The sequence below is a fragment of the Crassostrea angulata genome, chromosome 6, assembly GCF_025612915.1.
Source record: "Crassostrea angulata isolate pt1a10 chromosome 6, ASM2561291v2, whole genome shotgun sequence".
In the NCBI taxonomy this organism is placed as follows: Eukaryota; Metazoa; Mollusca; class Bivalvia; order Ostreida; family Ostreidae; genus Magallana; species Magallana angulata.
This window is the reverse complement of record NC_069116.1, coordinates 5,620,408-5,636,015: the sequence shown is the minus strand read 5'-3', so window position 1 is coordinate 5,636,015 and position 15,608 is coordinate 5,620,408. Positions and strand designations below refer to the sequence as shown.

At 36.1% G+C, this 15,608-nt stretch overlaps 2 protein-coding genes across 8 annotated transcripts in view; one reads left to right on the top strand and one right to left on the bottom strand.

Moving 5' to 3' along the window:
- Positions 1–459: 459 nt before the first annotated feature.
- On the bottom strand, positions 460–14,155 carry LOC128188051 (uncharacterized). 6 transcript variants are annotated; one of them, XM_052858836.1, is made up of 5 exons: positions 14,027–14,155; positions 13,568–13,654; positions 8,970–10,076; positions 2,662–2,804; positions 460–974 (listed from the first exon to the last, which is right to left on the bottom strand). In XM_052858836.1, the coding sequence occupies exons 3-5, from the start codon at positions 10,071–10,073 to the stop codon at positions 830–832; spliced, it is 1,392 nt and encodes a 463-aa protein (XP_052714796.1). In that variant the 5' UTR covers positions 10,074–10,076; positions 13,568–13,654; positions 14,027–14,155; the 3' UTR covers positions 460–829. The 6 variants fall into 6 exon arrangements, with proteins under 6 accessions (XP_052714796.1, XP_052714797.1, XP_052714798.1 ...); XM_052858837.1 differs by lacking the exon at positions 13,568–13,654 and having other exon boundaries at positions 14,027–14,146; XM_052858838.1 differs by lacking the exons at positions 13,568–13,654; positions 14,027–14,155 and adding an exon at positions 13,741–13,981 and having other exon boundaries at positions 8,979–10,076.
- Positions 14,137–15,608, top strand: part of LOC128188056 (interferon alpha-inducible protein 27-like protein 2B) — a 36,098-nt gene continuing 34,626 nt past the window's right edge. The window contains exon 1 of one of the 2 annotated variants that reach the window (XM_052858847.1): positions 14,137–14,276. In XM_052858847.1, coding sequence (XP_052714807.1) covers positions 14,261–14,276 — 16 coding nt within the window. In that variant the 5' untranslated portion in view covers positions 14,137–14,260. The remainder of the gene's footprint in view (positions 14,277–15,608) is intronic. The other variant, XM_052858844.1, reaches the window with a different exon arrangement.

Genomic DNA, 15,608 nt, shown 5'->3' with positions numbered 1-15,608 from the left:
AGTTAGCTCAGAACAGTCTTTTTAACAAGCCTCATAAACGCATATGAAAATAAGAAAAATATGAAGTTGTCCCCCTTTGCTGGTAAGATGTGCGTGACTGTCGATGTACAAGAACACAACATACGCAATTACACACATGTCATTTTAAGGAAAATGAGCTTTATTTTTCACAATTTTTTTTTCTGCAAGAATTTGCTATTATGGTAATTCTGAATATAGCTTAATTCATTAAGATTAAACGTAAAATGTCAAGAGAAAGATTGTAGCACAATGGTATACTAATATATAGCAATAGATTTACAAATGTATACATCAAAACGACTGTAATGTCAAGTTTGCAATAAATACATGTATCTATAGAGATTATATACCATTTTTATATTCGTCATTTTAAAGGAAAATTTCGATTTTGCAATTGAACAAATACAGCTCATATTGCAATTGGCATAAACAATCGACAACAGGAATCGTTCAGTTTATTGATATGGATTATATCCTCCTTTCGAATTCGTTATGATGAAAGTGCAATTTGTGCAAATTGTCTTTATTGTCTTTGCTATTAATATGCTTATTATTCATTAAAAAAAAATTAAAAATCATCAAAGACTATCAAGCAAAATCAATTAGGCACAAAAAGTGTTGGCGTTGTAGCGCAGGAAATAGAAGGCTTAAAATTATTTAAATTCAGTGGATTGTCTTTCTATCAGTTTCCATTTGATTGTCTTCCACGCCGTGCAGACGATGCTTGCACAGACACCGGGGAATCCATCTGGTGCTGAACTATTGAGTATTGGAAAGATTTTCTACTGGTTGTAGTGTTCCGGAAATTTCAGCGGTGATAGTGGTTCCGGTCCGGGGGGTAGTCCTCGGACTCGGACTGACCCCGGGAGTGGGTCCGGGCTATCGACTTCTGGTAGCTGTATAGCTGTTTCTCCAGGGCGTAGTTCTCAGACTGGAGGGCAAGTATCTCGCGCCTGAAACGATAAAAAACTACGTATCATCTATGATTTTTTTTTTTCTAATACGCATTTAATTTTTTTTTTCTCATACAACATCATAAATATCTTCTTTTTTCCCCAATAAACGCCCTCTTGACCCATCAACCAACAATAAACAATTTTTGGATTTATCCGATCAAAAAACGCCTACAACATCTTTTCTGTCAAAAGTTATCATTCTTATATATATGATATTTGCACACACAAAATAAAAACAAAAACAAAAAAGGAAAAATAATCAATTTAAACTAGTGTTACATATTGAAAGAAAAAATACCCACGTACAACAAAACGAATTCTCGCGTGAAACCGACATCATCAGCGACGTACATGTACATGTATATGCTAAACTCTTCATTTAATGAAAAGTCGACCATCCTTAACAGTTTCAACCTAAACACTCAAACCTCCGTTTTCGAAGCCATTTAAAAGTTGTTGGACAAAGCCTGTAGAAATTTCTCCAATTATCATTTTAATTAATATTTATCTTCTCAAAAGAGAGAGGAGAGAGGGAATTGTATTCGCGCCTTTGTGCCAATAGCAATCTTTCAGACAATTGGAATAGTCAAACAAAGAACTAATTCCATTACCGAAATTGTCCTGTTGTTAAAATGGCCGGTGTTTGTGTTATACAAGGTGATAATTAAAGTTTCTGGATGGAAAGCTTACCACTAACAGAAAATGAACATGTATACATTATTGTAAGGGAATGGAAGTTTTTCAATTAAGCAACTATCGCTCAACTCATTCCAAGTTGTGTCGAACATATGTTGAACTTTTTTTTTAATTTTAGCGTTTCGGAGAATTCGATCGGAATTACGAGTGTTAACACTTGGTCGTTGAATAAACCAAGTTAAAAGAAAATCTCGACATTAAAAATGATAACTTAAAGTAACTTTAAAGATCAGGGGAAAAAAACCTGTTATGTTACTCATATATCATCAATAACAAGAATCTTTGAATGCTGTAAAGAAGGAGAATACAAAATCCCACATGGCAGAACGCATTGTCAATTACACTGCTTGCATGAGAACATCGTAAAGTTCACTTTTATTGTTTCATTTTTGTGTTCATATGTCCCACAGAAAGATACTCTCTTTTCGCTGATGATTGAGTGAGACTTCGTGGGCAAAACTCAGAGAGAGGTGCAGCGACCCCGGTTCTCCGAACCGCAGGAAGCGAGGGAAAAAGGCCTCGTATTTCAATTAATGCTACACATTTCCGATCGTCTTCTCCCAATCAATATGATCATTATGCTGGGGTTTGACAGCGGAATCCCGCTGTTTGATTAACTGCCGCGTTCTTCATCAAATCTCTTTTATCGTGTTTTATCGGTTTCCTGGACGGACCTCATTCATCCGTGGAGTCCGTCACCAAGACAAATATTGGTGGGAACTGGAGGGGGGGGGGTGCAAGGGCACCTTACAACGTGTTTCCCAGCATTGTGACGTCACCTCCTGTTACGTCAGAGGAGGAGTATATGCTCATACAAGCACTCCCTTAGTGTTTTTCCTCATGTAGTCAGATGTGAAATATTTTAGTATGACACTGTTTTGATTTCATCAAAGAAAGAGTTTATTAAGAAATCTTATTTTAGCATCTTTGATGTCAACAGAAGCCTTGATATATTCTATAATATAATAAATAGTAGCACAACTCTTACATCATCTGGTGTTTATGTAATCTGCTGACGTCATCAAGACTGTGGTAGGTGGGCGTGGTTAAGAGATGAGAGTCTATCCAATGGATATGCACCGTCACTTTCTGGTCGTCTGCAGAAAGAAACTCGCACCGGGGGTTCTGAAGCTGAATTAAATTGAAAGATTTAACAATCGTTTAAAAGGACGTGTATGAGATGGAATGTACAAGGTAGAACTAAATTACAGTCACAATCACAGGCACATGACGTAGGCTATATAGTTTTAATATACCCCTACCGAATAATACATAGTTTTACAACATTTTAAAAAGAGTTTCATATTCTTAAATTACAAGAGCTGTTGTTCAGGTGAGCGATGTGGCATATAGACCCTTTTTGCAACTATGTCGTCACAAGATTAACACTGAAATTCATTTTTTTTTTTTTTGGAAAACGTGTATTTTTCTTCTAATTGAAGTTATCTAAACCACAGACCTCTGAATTTCTATGAATAAGCCGTTAAATGTAGGGGAAGAGAGAGATATATATATACCCTATCTATGTATAAATACAGGTGCATTTATATATAGATAAGGTATATATCTTTCTCTTCCCCTACATTTAACTATGTGACTAAACATAGAGATTTTAATTTCATATTAGCCAAATCAAAGTACACTAAAGCAAAGAGCGATCTATTTCTGACTTGATCACAAACAGTTAAACGCGCCTTCAAAACATTCTCATTTTATTTCTATAGTTATACTCTCATTATCTCAAATTTTATATACCAACTAACATATATAACATATATACTAACTAATGTAAGAATAAATTGTTTCAAACATTTCTGTACGCATATATGCAGAGGTACGCTTATACACATCAGCAATGCCACCACACTGGACTAAATACGCAACCGAGTTCATTCAACTCCAAACTACTTTGCAGGATATGATGCTCCCATTCATCTTTGTTTTAATTCTTACGTGTCTCCTCCATGCTATAATCACCGAATCAAGAACCCTCTCTAGCTGTGAGACCTCAATAAACACTGACACTAACCAAGCACTCATTTTCGACGGGGCTGTGTAAACTGAGAGTCCCAAAGGGTCGTTAAATTAAGGGAAGTCACTTTTGATATCAGTCCCACTTAAGAAGGGAAAAGTGACACAGATATCACTAAGTTCGTCTAAGTTTAAGGTAGTCCATCCATAACTATCACATTTCATATCTAATAAATTGCAAGTTTGATCCTCAAAATTGTGTGATTTTAGGGAATTTATTAAATAACAAAGATTCACCTTTGAAATTAAAAAAAAAATGAATATTCACAAATACTATTTATTACCTAATCAAAGGGATTTTGTTGTTTTATTACAAATTAAATATTTGCGTCTATTTTGAACTACCGGTAAATAGACTGCGATCTATAAGGCCGCCGGTCAATAGACTTCGATCTATTAGGCCGCCAGTCAATAGACTGCGATCTATTGGACCGCCGGTCAATAGACTGCGATCTACATGTATTTGACCGGCAACGTATTTTAGAACGCGTACAGTATGTTAACACTTCATCCTTTTGATAGTTCTCAGGGAATGCATATTCTTTTACATAGACGCTGTTCTTAGTACTTGGTGAAACCAAATTCAATGTTATCAATACGGAGTATCAAATAATCAACAGTTTGAAAGCCTCATATAAGGTAAAAGACTATTTAAAATCTAATGGGTTGAAGACTCCCCCTTCTTTGTGTAATCTAATATCGAATTGAGATGTTCTAATAGGTTTGGTGCATGTAAAAGATAGGGAAAAAATCTTAGTATATTGCATATTGCATAATGGCACGAAAACCATCTGCCGTTGGCCTCGGGCAATAGATCATACTGAGCTCTTCCTTGCGCCTCGGGAAAAACATTCGGGTCTATTGACTGCCCAAGCATTAAATAATTGTATAATACTATATTATATACTATATGTTGAAGTTAACATTGAAGTCTATGGGAAAAATGCATTTTTAATTATATTGTTTTAGTACAAGTAATTTTCTCACATTTCTCTTGAATAAAAGTTGCAAAAGCTGTCCCTTTCTTCGAATATGCAAAAATAATTCATAATTCACCATACATATTTTCAGAAAATGATTTTTTGAAATTTAATTAAAGGGTGGACAAAGTTCATTTAATTGACGACATAGTTACATACCCCCGAGTTTGGTTTATGTCAGCCTCATAATAACTTTAAAATACGTATTTGATGTAGGATAGAACCATCAAAATTGTTAAATTTGCCGTAGTTATGGACGGACTACCTTAATAGCATCTGGACCAGATATCAATATGGTTTATCTCATTCATTGAAGTCAATTTTATTATATGTACATGTATACTCATCTGGGCGATAAACAATATTGAGTGTTTCTTTACCTTGTAAAACATTTTAGTCATTTAGCCGGGGTGTTCCGAGTTACTTTTTACAACTTGGTCGTAAAATAGGTAAGTGACATGTTTACATTTCATGTATTTAGTTGTTTGGTATCAACCGAAAGAAGATTATAACTCAGAAACAGATCTGTATCACAATGTATAGCGACTTTAACAGGGGTTCTTCGAACCCCATCAGTGTATTGCGGGTGACTTCCGGGTATAAAAATCACTTACTGTAGTTAATCTAGCAATAAAAAAAAATCTGACAGCACTAGCATTATTTACAAATACCGGTAATTTCTTTTGTAAAGAAAAGTTAAGAAATTCTTTATATTTTAGTTCATGCACAGTCCATCAACTGTGAAACTATGAATGTGAATTTGGCGTGCTGTAGTATTGATCTTTCACCAGGCACGTACATGTAGCATCGTTTTTGAGGGGGGGGGGGGGTGCAGACTCATCCAAAATTTCACTGTTTATTTCGTTATTTTCAATTTAATTTTTACACGGTCACAGAAAAGTGTGTGGGGGGGGGGGGGGGCAACTCCATGTTAATTCAATTTTTTGTATGTAAAATTAAGAAATAATAATTAATATCATTGCTTTGCATTAACAAGAATAATTTATCGAAGAATAAAATCAAAACACGTGTGGGGTAAACTACGAAAGACGAATAGGGCCACATAAATATTATTTTTATCTCGTAATTACGAGAAAAGATCTCGTTATTACGAGAAAAGATCTCTTCTCGTTGTTATTTAAATATTAATCAAAACTGAATCAACGCTTTTTTGGAATTCTTTTCAGAAACGAAACATTTTATATAGATCTTTTCTCGTAATAACTAGATCTTTTCTCGTAATTACGAGAAAATTATCTCGTAATAACAAGATCTTTTCTCGTAATAACGAGATCTTTTCTCGTAATAACGAGATAATTAACTCGTAATAACGAGATCTTTTCTCGTAATTACGATATCTTTTCTCGTAATAACGAGATAATTAACTCGTAGTAACGAGATCTTTTCTCGTAATTACGAGATAAAAATATTTTTTTAAGTTGCCCTGTTCGTCTTTCGTAGTAAACCCTTAATTATTCGGTTTCGGTTTTTGTTTACACACGTGATTCGATATACCTTAAAAAAGAAGGGAATTGGAAATGCAGCAATTGAGTCTATACTTAAAAGGTTTTGTAAAAAAAAAACAAATCTAGTATAGTTTGTAAAAGCTTATTAAGTTGCCGATTTATTAACATACTGTTTGTCAATTTCTAGGATTATTAAGGCTACAGCATAAATGAGAAATATTGAACAGTGTTTTCCCTTACAAAAACCTTCTATAGAGGATATCGTGAAGATTAATCAAATCAAAAACTATTTAATTTCCGTATAATATGATCTCTGAAGTGTGTATAGATAACTTATGTAACGCTGGTGACTGTTGGATAGTTTTATTTGTTGATGTTTCGTACATTGCACAGTGATACCTCAAACGAAACGCATGGTGATTAGAAATGCCATAAATGAAGGGGATTCGAAATACTCCCCAAATGACTCCAACTTAAACAACCAAATACAGACTTTAGATGATTGTCTGAAATGTAACCCAGTATATCCGAACATAATATACGGATTATGTATAGAATAAGTTCTGAGCACAGATTATTTCCCTTGATGGACACTCTAATTGAATGATATAAGAACAAAAAACGGGAAATCCCCAGGGTATTTTTGTTGATCCTACAGCATAGAGAAAATTAGGCGCTTAATGCGAGAGTAATTACCAGGAGTTATTGGTTCACATGACATTCTTACTCAAAGATTCCCAGAGGATGAAAAACTTGTCGCAAGGAACTTTGATTTGTGTGAACCTCTGACTAATAGTCTGGAGGGCTGGCGGCCCGCCATCACAGTATTTGTAATTACATCATACGTTAGTTACGAAAAAATTATTCATCCTGAGATACCCACGGATGTTCACATCTATCTAAATTACTTATAGGACGTAATCAACCGTGGATATACAACGATATAAGAATTATTCAATTACCCGTAGGAAATATATTTTTAAAAAATCAAAAGTAAATTTAGGAAGATGAATTAACAAAAAGATTTTTTTTAGTGGAAGGTGTAAAATGATAACTCCATATTTTCATTTTGAAGGGGGTTGCAATTTTGAAGCATAGAATTTGGATGAAATAATATACGGAAACACATCAGAGAAATTCCGACCATTTTTTTCAGGCTGAGAAAAAAACTACAGAATGTTTGTGTAAGAAGTCCTGCAGTGTGTGCCATACAGAGGTCTGATTGACTCTGAGAGGACTAACATCAGCCAAAAGGTGAAATCATTTTTGCAGAAAAATCAATTTTTAATATTCTAAGAAAGCAAACACAGTTCAAGAAGGTTTAAAATATGAAGAAGAGTTCTAGGCAAAGATCAATGATTCCTTTTTCTTGGCGAAGAGTTCTATTGTTACTGAGTGCAGATGTCGATACAAGCTTCTAATAAAGAATGAGCAGCAATTCATTGTTTTCGTGCCAATTTGGTTTGATACTTTTCCCAGAGGAACTGTTAAAAGTTGTAAAAACTGGGAATTTATTTGAAGGCACATACAATTGAAAAGATATATTATACATGCTCACTCAGATGATGTTTGTCCTGACACGGCCATTATCAGCACGAGAATCGTTTTTAACCATTTTTCTACACAACAATTCCCAGAAGTAACGTGAGCTGTTATTGTTCCCAATGTAAGCCGTCTGTACATTGTTACAATAACCTGCTGTCATGTGCATGAAATCCCCTGACAAAATATGATGCAATTCGTTAAAATAAGAATTCTGCAATACACCATTATTGCCTATTATAACAATAACTTTTGAAAATCTTCAGTAAACTGCTGTCTTGTGCAGGAAACCCCAAATAAATAAATAATGAAGCTATCAAAGTTGCAAAACACTTTTATTGCTTATTCTTTCTATTGGAATTTTTCTTGGAAGGGGGGGGGGGGGGCTCTAGTAATATGTGTGCGCATGTGTCTGTCAGATGGAGGAGATGTCTTTCTCGGCTAGTTGTGTAATATTTAATAGTAACAAACACAGATATATTTAATTGACTATGACAAGTGAGAACAAAATACTTAAAACATTTAGTGAATATTTTACCAAAGGTTAATAAAAGGCACACTGCCATGAGTTTGCATAAATACAATTTTTTAAACTTTATTCATACAAGTTATATAATTATATTGAAAATGTTCACTTACGTGTGTAAATTGTTATATAGTACCACATGTCAATTACATGTACCAGTAGGTACACATGTTTCCCCGACTGCTGCATCTGCACTCATTTGTATTTCTTTTTTTTTAATTATTGTTCATTTAGGAATTCCTTCTTACTTGTAATCTTGTAATCTTATATGCCCTCTGGGCCCTAAATTGGAATACAAAGTTATCTTATCTATACACTTGGCAAAAAATTAACCAACTTACACTTGTATCTCCGTTTGCAAAGTCAACTTATGGTACGGAAGGCGAATAGGACCAAATAAAAAATATTTTTATCTCGTAATTACGAAATTAAAAAATTTCGATACTGAGAGACGAGTAACGGCCTTAATATAGAAGAAATGGAATTTGTAGGAGAAATAATGTTATAACGGTAGCACACATGTAATAACAAATACAAGCAAGTCTAAAACCATCGTTGCTAAACATGGCCATTTCACACGTTTCTCTTTTTGGACTTTAAAAGAATTCATCCTATTGTTGATCATCATTTGAAATCAACATGGAATGTTAACGTCCTACTCACAGATCATTGAAATACTAATTTCTCTCTCTCTCTCTCTCTCTCTCTCTCTCTCTCTCTCTCTCTCTCTCTCTCTCTCTCACCAACATACCTCTCTCACCGGAATATTAGTGTGCATTTTGAATCCTTCGTCTAAGTCTTCTTGTACATAGTAGCGGCTGAAAGGGCCATTGCTTGCTTTAATTGTTGGGCGTTCCAGGTCGATCGACAACACTGCCAGGTCAAAGCTGACCAGTCGGGTACACTTCCTGGGAACATGAGACACGTCTGTATAATAAAGTTTGAATGCCAGATATTTTCCGGAAATGTCCGATTCGAGCATCCAAGCCTGTTTGTCTTTATCGTAGAGGTGAACGCGGTTCCTGTTCTTGTTCAATACCGGAAGTACCGCCTCACCAATGGAGACTACAGAGTACATGTTCACGCGAACACGAACCGTGGAGCGCCCCCTGGAGAGAACGTGTATCGTAGACCCTATGATATAGGGTTCACCATTTCCGCCTCCGTCAAGCCACTGTTCGATGGTGCCTGATTCGAATGCCTGGTTTTCCCCAATCTTAATGTCGTACTGTACGCGGCACAAATGGTCGAAGTTTGTGTGTCTGTGGAGCTGAACAGCCACGTTACCCTCCGAATCTTGAGTGGGAGTGTTAGGATATAATGATATACTCCAGTCGAATAACCCGAAACTGAAATATGGAGTTTCCAGCTTAATGTTACTGGCGTACCTAGCTTGGTAATCCTTGGGAATCCGGACAAAGCACTCCATGGCGGTCGTCATGTGTCGGAGTTCTAGCTCCACTAGGAACTCTCCGGTTTGTTGTATAAACGTCCGGGAGACCAAGTCCTCCAGCGATATAAACGTCTGCCGGCCCCGGGTGTCGTTTTCCTTCGTAAACTCTGACCCTTTCTCTATAAAAGTTTCATTCTTGGTAAAATGTTCAGTGTTAACCATAGTAAAAGCATAGTCCACATTGCACACCACGTGAGGACTGGCTGTTCGGAGCCTGAGAAAGGCACCCAGGTGCTTCTCGCTCTTCACAAAGCTTGCCGTCCATTTCTGATAGCCGTAGTTGAAATCTTTTGAGAAGGAGGTCTGGGCGCTGTCCTTCATAAGCTTGGCCGGAAGTTGGAATGTAAATACCTCTGTATTGAACCTGTCCTGGAGTTTTACGACTCGGAATAGTTTTGCCATGATCTGAAATAAAGACTTATATAGGATGATGTTGGTATTTTTTACTGTTTTAATGCAAAGAAGTCGACGTATGGCCATCGGGAGCCGGTGTTACTTGAATAGATCAACCTCAGCATACAGTGCCATTTGGCACGCTGTTGGTTTATATCCATTAATCTTTAAATGATCCCTAATTGATGGAAACAGTGGATTAATTCATTAATATACTCATCGGAACAACATCCAATTTGAACGCTTGGTTAAAATCAATGACATGGACTCTCGCTTGAATGGCATGAAACCTACACCAAGTTCTCACTAATCAATAGGTGTTGCAGTAACTCTGGTCCCCCGGGCGCCATTAACAGCAAGGGCCGAGTTGGATTATGGCCCATGATGTTTTGGGCATTCTAGTCTGGACCATAAGAATGAAATTTTCATAAAGACTATACACCATCCGTAGCAGGGAAACCCGTTCTCAAGGGCTTCAAAAAAATAAGATCAATGAAAATTTGCGGATCAACGTGCATAGTTAACAAAGAAAGTTCTTTTGTGTTCAAAGACGAATTGCATTCTCTGTGTTTGAATGTAACAGAGAAGCTGTCATTATTATCTAAGTCTCTAGACTGACACGCAAGACTTGGGGAAGTTTTCCATGTTGTTCAACTTTATTATCGTGTTTGATGCTATCAGCCTTAATTTTTTTTTCGTTCGTGCACTGCATTGCTTCGAATCAAGGGATGTCAGCATCTTCGGCAACTTGAAATTATTAATTTGAGTTTACTAGAGAAATGTAGTCTTGGAAATCTCTGTCAAAATGTTACCATGACCAGCTAGATTTATCCAAAAAATGCATGTAATTAATAACAACTAATTAGATAAAATGGGTCGACTAAATAAGGTTTATTGTTAAATCTATAGTTTACGTAAAAGTTTTAGATCCTATATATTAAAACATATATATTCATCCCCATGCGACAGCGATTTGAAATTTATTTTTGTAAGAATTAGGACAGAAAAAGAGATTTTCACCACCCTTTACATATTTGAAAGATCACTAACCTGTATTTCTGTTTTTACAAGATTTCGTTGTTTATGTATATCTGGTCCTCGTCTTTAAAACCTCACACATGTCCCAGGACTCTCAGAGGAGCACAACTTTTTAAGATTTTAATTTAGTTACAAAATAATCCAGCATTTTTTTTACATCGAAAAAAGGTTTTCGAAAAAAAACGTGTTTTCTTTATCCGTGAAAGGTTGTACAAAGTATCGGTAAACCTCCGGCACGGTCTGGATCCTCCCGCAGTCTGGGATCAATGCCTACTCCAACAACATTGTTATATAGACACTAAAATCGATCAGAAACTCGATACATATCGCATAAACCAGGGGGAGAAATTTATCCGAGCTATCTACTGTTAATTATTAATCATTTGCTTAAAGTAAACAGACGTTTTGACTTTGTGCTACCGTTCGTTTAAACAATGGTAATTTAACGGGAGATGAGAGCAATTAACAGTTAACAGATATATCGGGGGGGGGGGGGGGGGGGGTTAGTAGCAAGGGATGTGGGGCTATTTGAGGTGTCTTGCTCAAGGGTCAAGGTTACGATTGTTAAGGTCAATAAAACAGAGAGAGAGAGAGAGAGAGACTGAGACACAGAGAGAGAGAGAGAGAGAGAGACTGAGACACAGAGAGAGAGAGAGAGAGAGAGAGTGGAGAGAGAGACTGTGTGTGTTATTCTGTGCAGAAGCATTATAATATCTATGGACTGTAGGGATGGTATATGTTTAGACCAGAGAAGGAATACAACTGTGTGTTTGGTTAGACTGTGTTTAGGGGCAATATGTTTGATCAGGATCTAGATATGGGCCATATAAGAGGTAAAAACAAGAGAGGGGATAAGAAAACAACACATTGCTTCATATTGAGTTTTGAAACAATTTGACCTTATTTGGATATATATAGGATTTAGGAATGTAATAACCAGAGAGAGAGAGAGAGAGAGAGAGAGAGAGAGAGAGAGAGAGAGAGAGAGAGAGGAAGGGAGAGAGAGGGATGGAGAGAGAGAGAGAGAGGAGAGAGAATTCCGCGTGTGCGAGAGAGAGAGAATTTCCGACGTTTTTGTTGATACTTACTACTAGTGTCTAGTTTAACAGTGTCATATCGGTCTAATAGGCTTAGTATATTGGAGTTTAATCTAAATCACAGTAAAAATCTCAGTATAAATGATATGCACTTATCACTATAATACATGATTTAGAATTCTAATGTTTCAATTAATTAAAAACGAGAATTTCAAAGAATATATTTTCTAACTGCAAACAATTTAGAAGCGACATGATATATATCTAATGAACAGTTGCACTTTAGATAATAGATTTTAAATAGTAATATGTTTAATATAACAAGGAAAATTATTAATCAAGAGAAAGTAAAATGTTACGTGTAAATTTGATGGTGTTTTACAGAAAGCTTATAATATTATTGTTATTTTTCTAAGGACTAGTACTGTTTAACCATAGAAGTGAATTATTGTAAGAATGTATTTAAATGTTTATCAAATAATGATAATGTCAGATAATTTACATTTGATAAAAATTCTGCTACTCATATGTAAACCCAATCCCACAATGTTTTTGTTTTCTTGAATAGAGAAAGCCTGGCATTGGAAAGCCTTCTATTCAATGTTGCGGAATATTTCAGCAATCAAGTTCCAAGATAAAAAACTGCAGCGAAAAGTGTGTAAGTTGATTTTACTTGGCTTATCAAAAGTGTTATCGTTTGTAAAACATTGATATTTAAAGTTTATACATATTTGTATCTGTTAAGTGAGCTAACATGAAAAAAAAAGGCTTCATACGCGTATATAATACCAGTCACTGCTGTTCTTGGCGTTTTTATAGTGATATCAATCTCTGTTAAAATAGAAACTGTAATACGTGTATTTCAGTTGTTGAACAAAATATTTTTTTAAAGATTATTCCCATAGATTCCTGCACTGATTTTGAACCTTCAATTTGAATTTTCCCGAAGAGCCACATACCTTCAAATACAGAAAAACATATTGTGGCGAATCGCAACTTCTCGGGGGGGGGGGGGGGGGGGTTCCGCTTGTCGGAAATGCCCGAGGTGTCGCAATTGCTGAAAAAGTCCGAGAAGGCCCTTTAGGGAAAAGCCTACCAATTATTTTTCCCATAGAACTCCGTTCAAACGTTATGACCTCTCAGTACTTAACTATAATAGTTTCAGTCAAATCTTTGGTACCATTTGAAACTTCAATTCAAGACCTTTCAGGAAATGACAAAAAAATATAAGGTCCCGTGGCGTTTATAGGTCAAATTTGCAGTTGTTTACAACTTACAGCGATCGGCAGTAAATGTCACTCTACATAAAAAATCAACCCCCACCCTACAATTTTTCCTAGTGTTGCTATATTCTTTAAAATATTCCCCCATTCCATCATTTATTTTGAAAACTAATATTTTTACTACAAAATGAGAATTGTCACATACCTGAATTCAGCCAATCGCGTAACGCCTACCCATTCATTCCTTATTACAACGTTGATGTAAACAGCCGGGGGTTTGGTACTCTCATTCCTATATTGGGAAAAGAGTACCAATTCATTTCCCATAGGGCTCAATGTTAACTTAAACCCACCTGGCTAGTTTGCTATTATACTTACAGACATATCCTTGGTCACATTTGAAAGTTCATTCCAAGCACTAACACAAAATCAATAGAAATACATAGGGTCCCATGGCGTTTATAGGTCAAAATTGAGCTTGTTTACAAATCCGCAGAAAATAAATCCAAGTCCCAAAATTGACACCCACCCCTATTTCAACCCCTCTTATTTCTTTACTTTTTGCAGTACTTCTTCAATCTATCATTTATTTTAAACAGTGATAAATTTTCTTTGAAATAATCATTATTTCAGCAATTAATTCAGCCAATCACATTAGCCATACCTTTTTCTGCACGGCTCAATCTTGTATTAACACTTCTCTGATGTCAACATCCGGTGCATTGGTACTTTCATTCCTATATTGAGGAACATTAACACTTCTCTGATGTCAAAATCCGGTGCATTGGTACTCTCATTCCTATATTGAGGAACATTAACACTTCTCTGATGTCAACATCCGGTGCATTGGTACTCTCATTCCTAATGAGGAACACAGTTCCTAGAAGCTAAAGAGATTATGGACGTGTATGACGGTAAGTTCCGGACGGTATTTTGTTTTTATTAATATGGTATTAAGTGAAAATACGCTAACAATAATCTCTGTATGAACACAGGGAAATTGCTTTTTGTAAATGACCGAAATATTACGGTTTATATAAAGTATACACCCTTATTTGTACCATATTAATGTGACTGTCGTTTGTTAAAAATGTGGGTTTTCCAATCAAGGACGTTTGCTGGTAGAATTAGACAGAAGTGGTCGTGAAAGGGCCTCTCCGTTATACCACAATGTCGGAAACATGCGATTTTATGATCAAACGCCATCTTTGTGGAAATACAAGTCAATCTCTACTCAAATTTAAACAGAATTGAACTAAGATTATGTGATGTAACTTTCTGAACAATTCCAAAATCTGAATAAAATCTGAGCAGTCAATCAAGCAGAAACCTATAAGCTGTGTGGCAATAAGCAAAATAAGATTGGGGTGTCAAGACAAAGGTATATACATGTATACTGTATATGTTTAAAGGTCTGATAAATTAAAAATCAATACGTGCAGTGTTCTGTTCTATGTGTATTTATGTTGCAGGGTGTTTTGCAGGCGCGGATCCAGACATTTTTCCCGGGGGGGGGGGGGGGGGGGGGGGTCCGACAGAGCCTACTAACATATTGATGCATTGTAAAAGATACAACCTTATTTCAAGGAAATTTTTGGCAGATTTCACTGGCATTGATAGTTCTCGCATGATGTAAGTGCATGAGGGCTAGTGACGACAATCTGTCCTCATTCATTGTACTTAGCATATAGCTTTTAATGCGACGAAGCCCAGAAGCCTAGAAAATAAGCGCTCGGCCTCACAAGAGGTGACAAGAAAGGTGCAACCAATGTGAAGAAGTGTTTTGATATCTGGAAAAATGTCTCCGTATGCAATTCTGTATGTATCTAGGAGATTGTCTGCTGTGATGCCCTTTTCATCGAGTTTCCCCACAAGCCCTCTTCCATTCCAACAAATGCCCTAGTAGATCTTGTGAAGATGAAGATTGTAAATCCGATTGATCATTCCCAGAAGAAAAATTCAGAAGAAAACTTTTGTATTTCAGAATCTGACCATTTGCTTTGGAACAAGACAGCCATAAGCATATGCAACACTGTCAGCTTTGTTAAACCTGTCATTGAGCTCAGTTGATAAATGATCCAGAAATGGAACAGCTACCGTGCCTTTGTAATATTGTTGCGGAGTGGAGCTACCGATATTTGTTCTCTGTGTTTGCCTACCACATGTTCTCGGGACCTTCTCTTCTCTTTGAAGCTCATTAGCGATTCGTTTGCAATCTTCATACCACGTTTCAAACTCAGCATCTA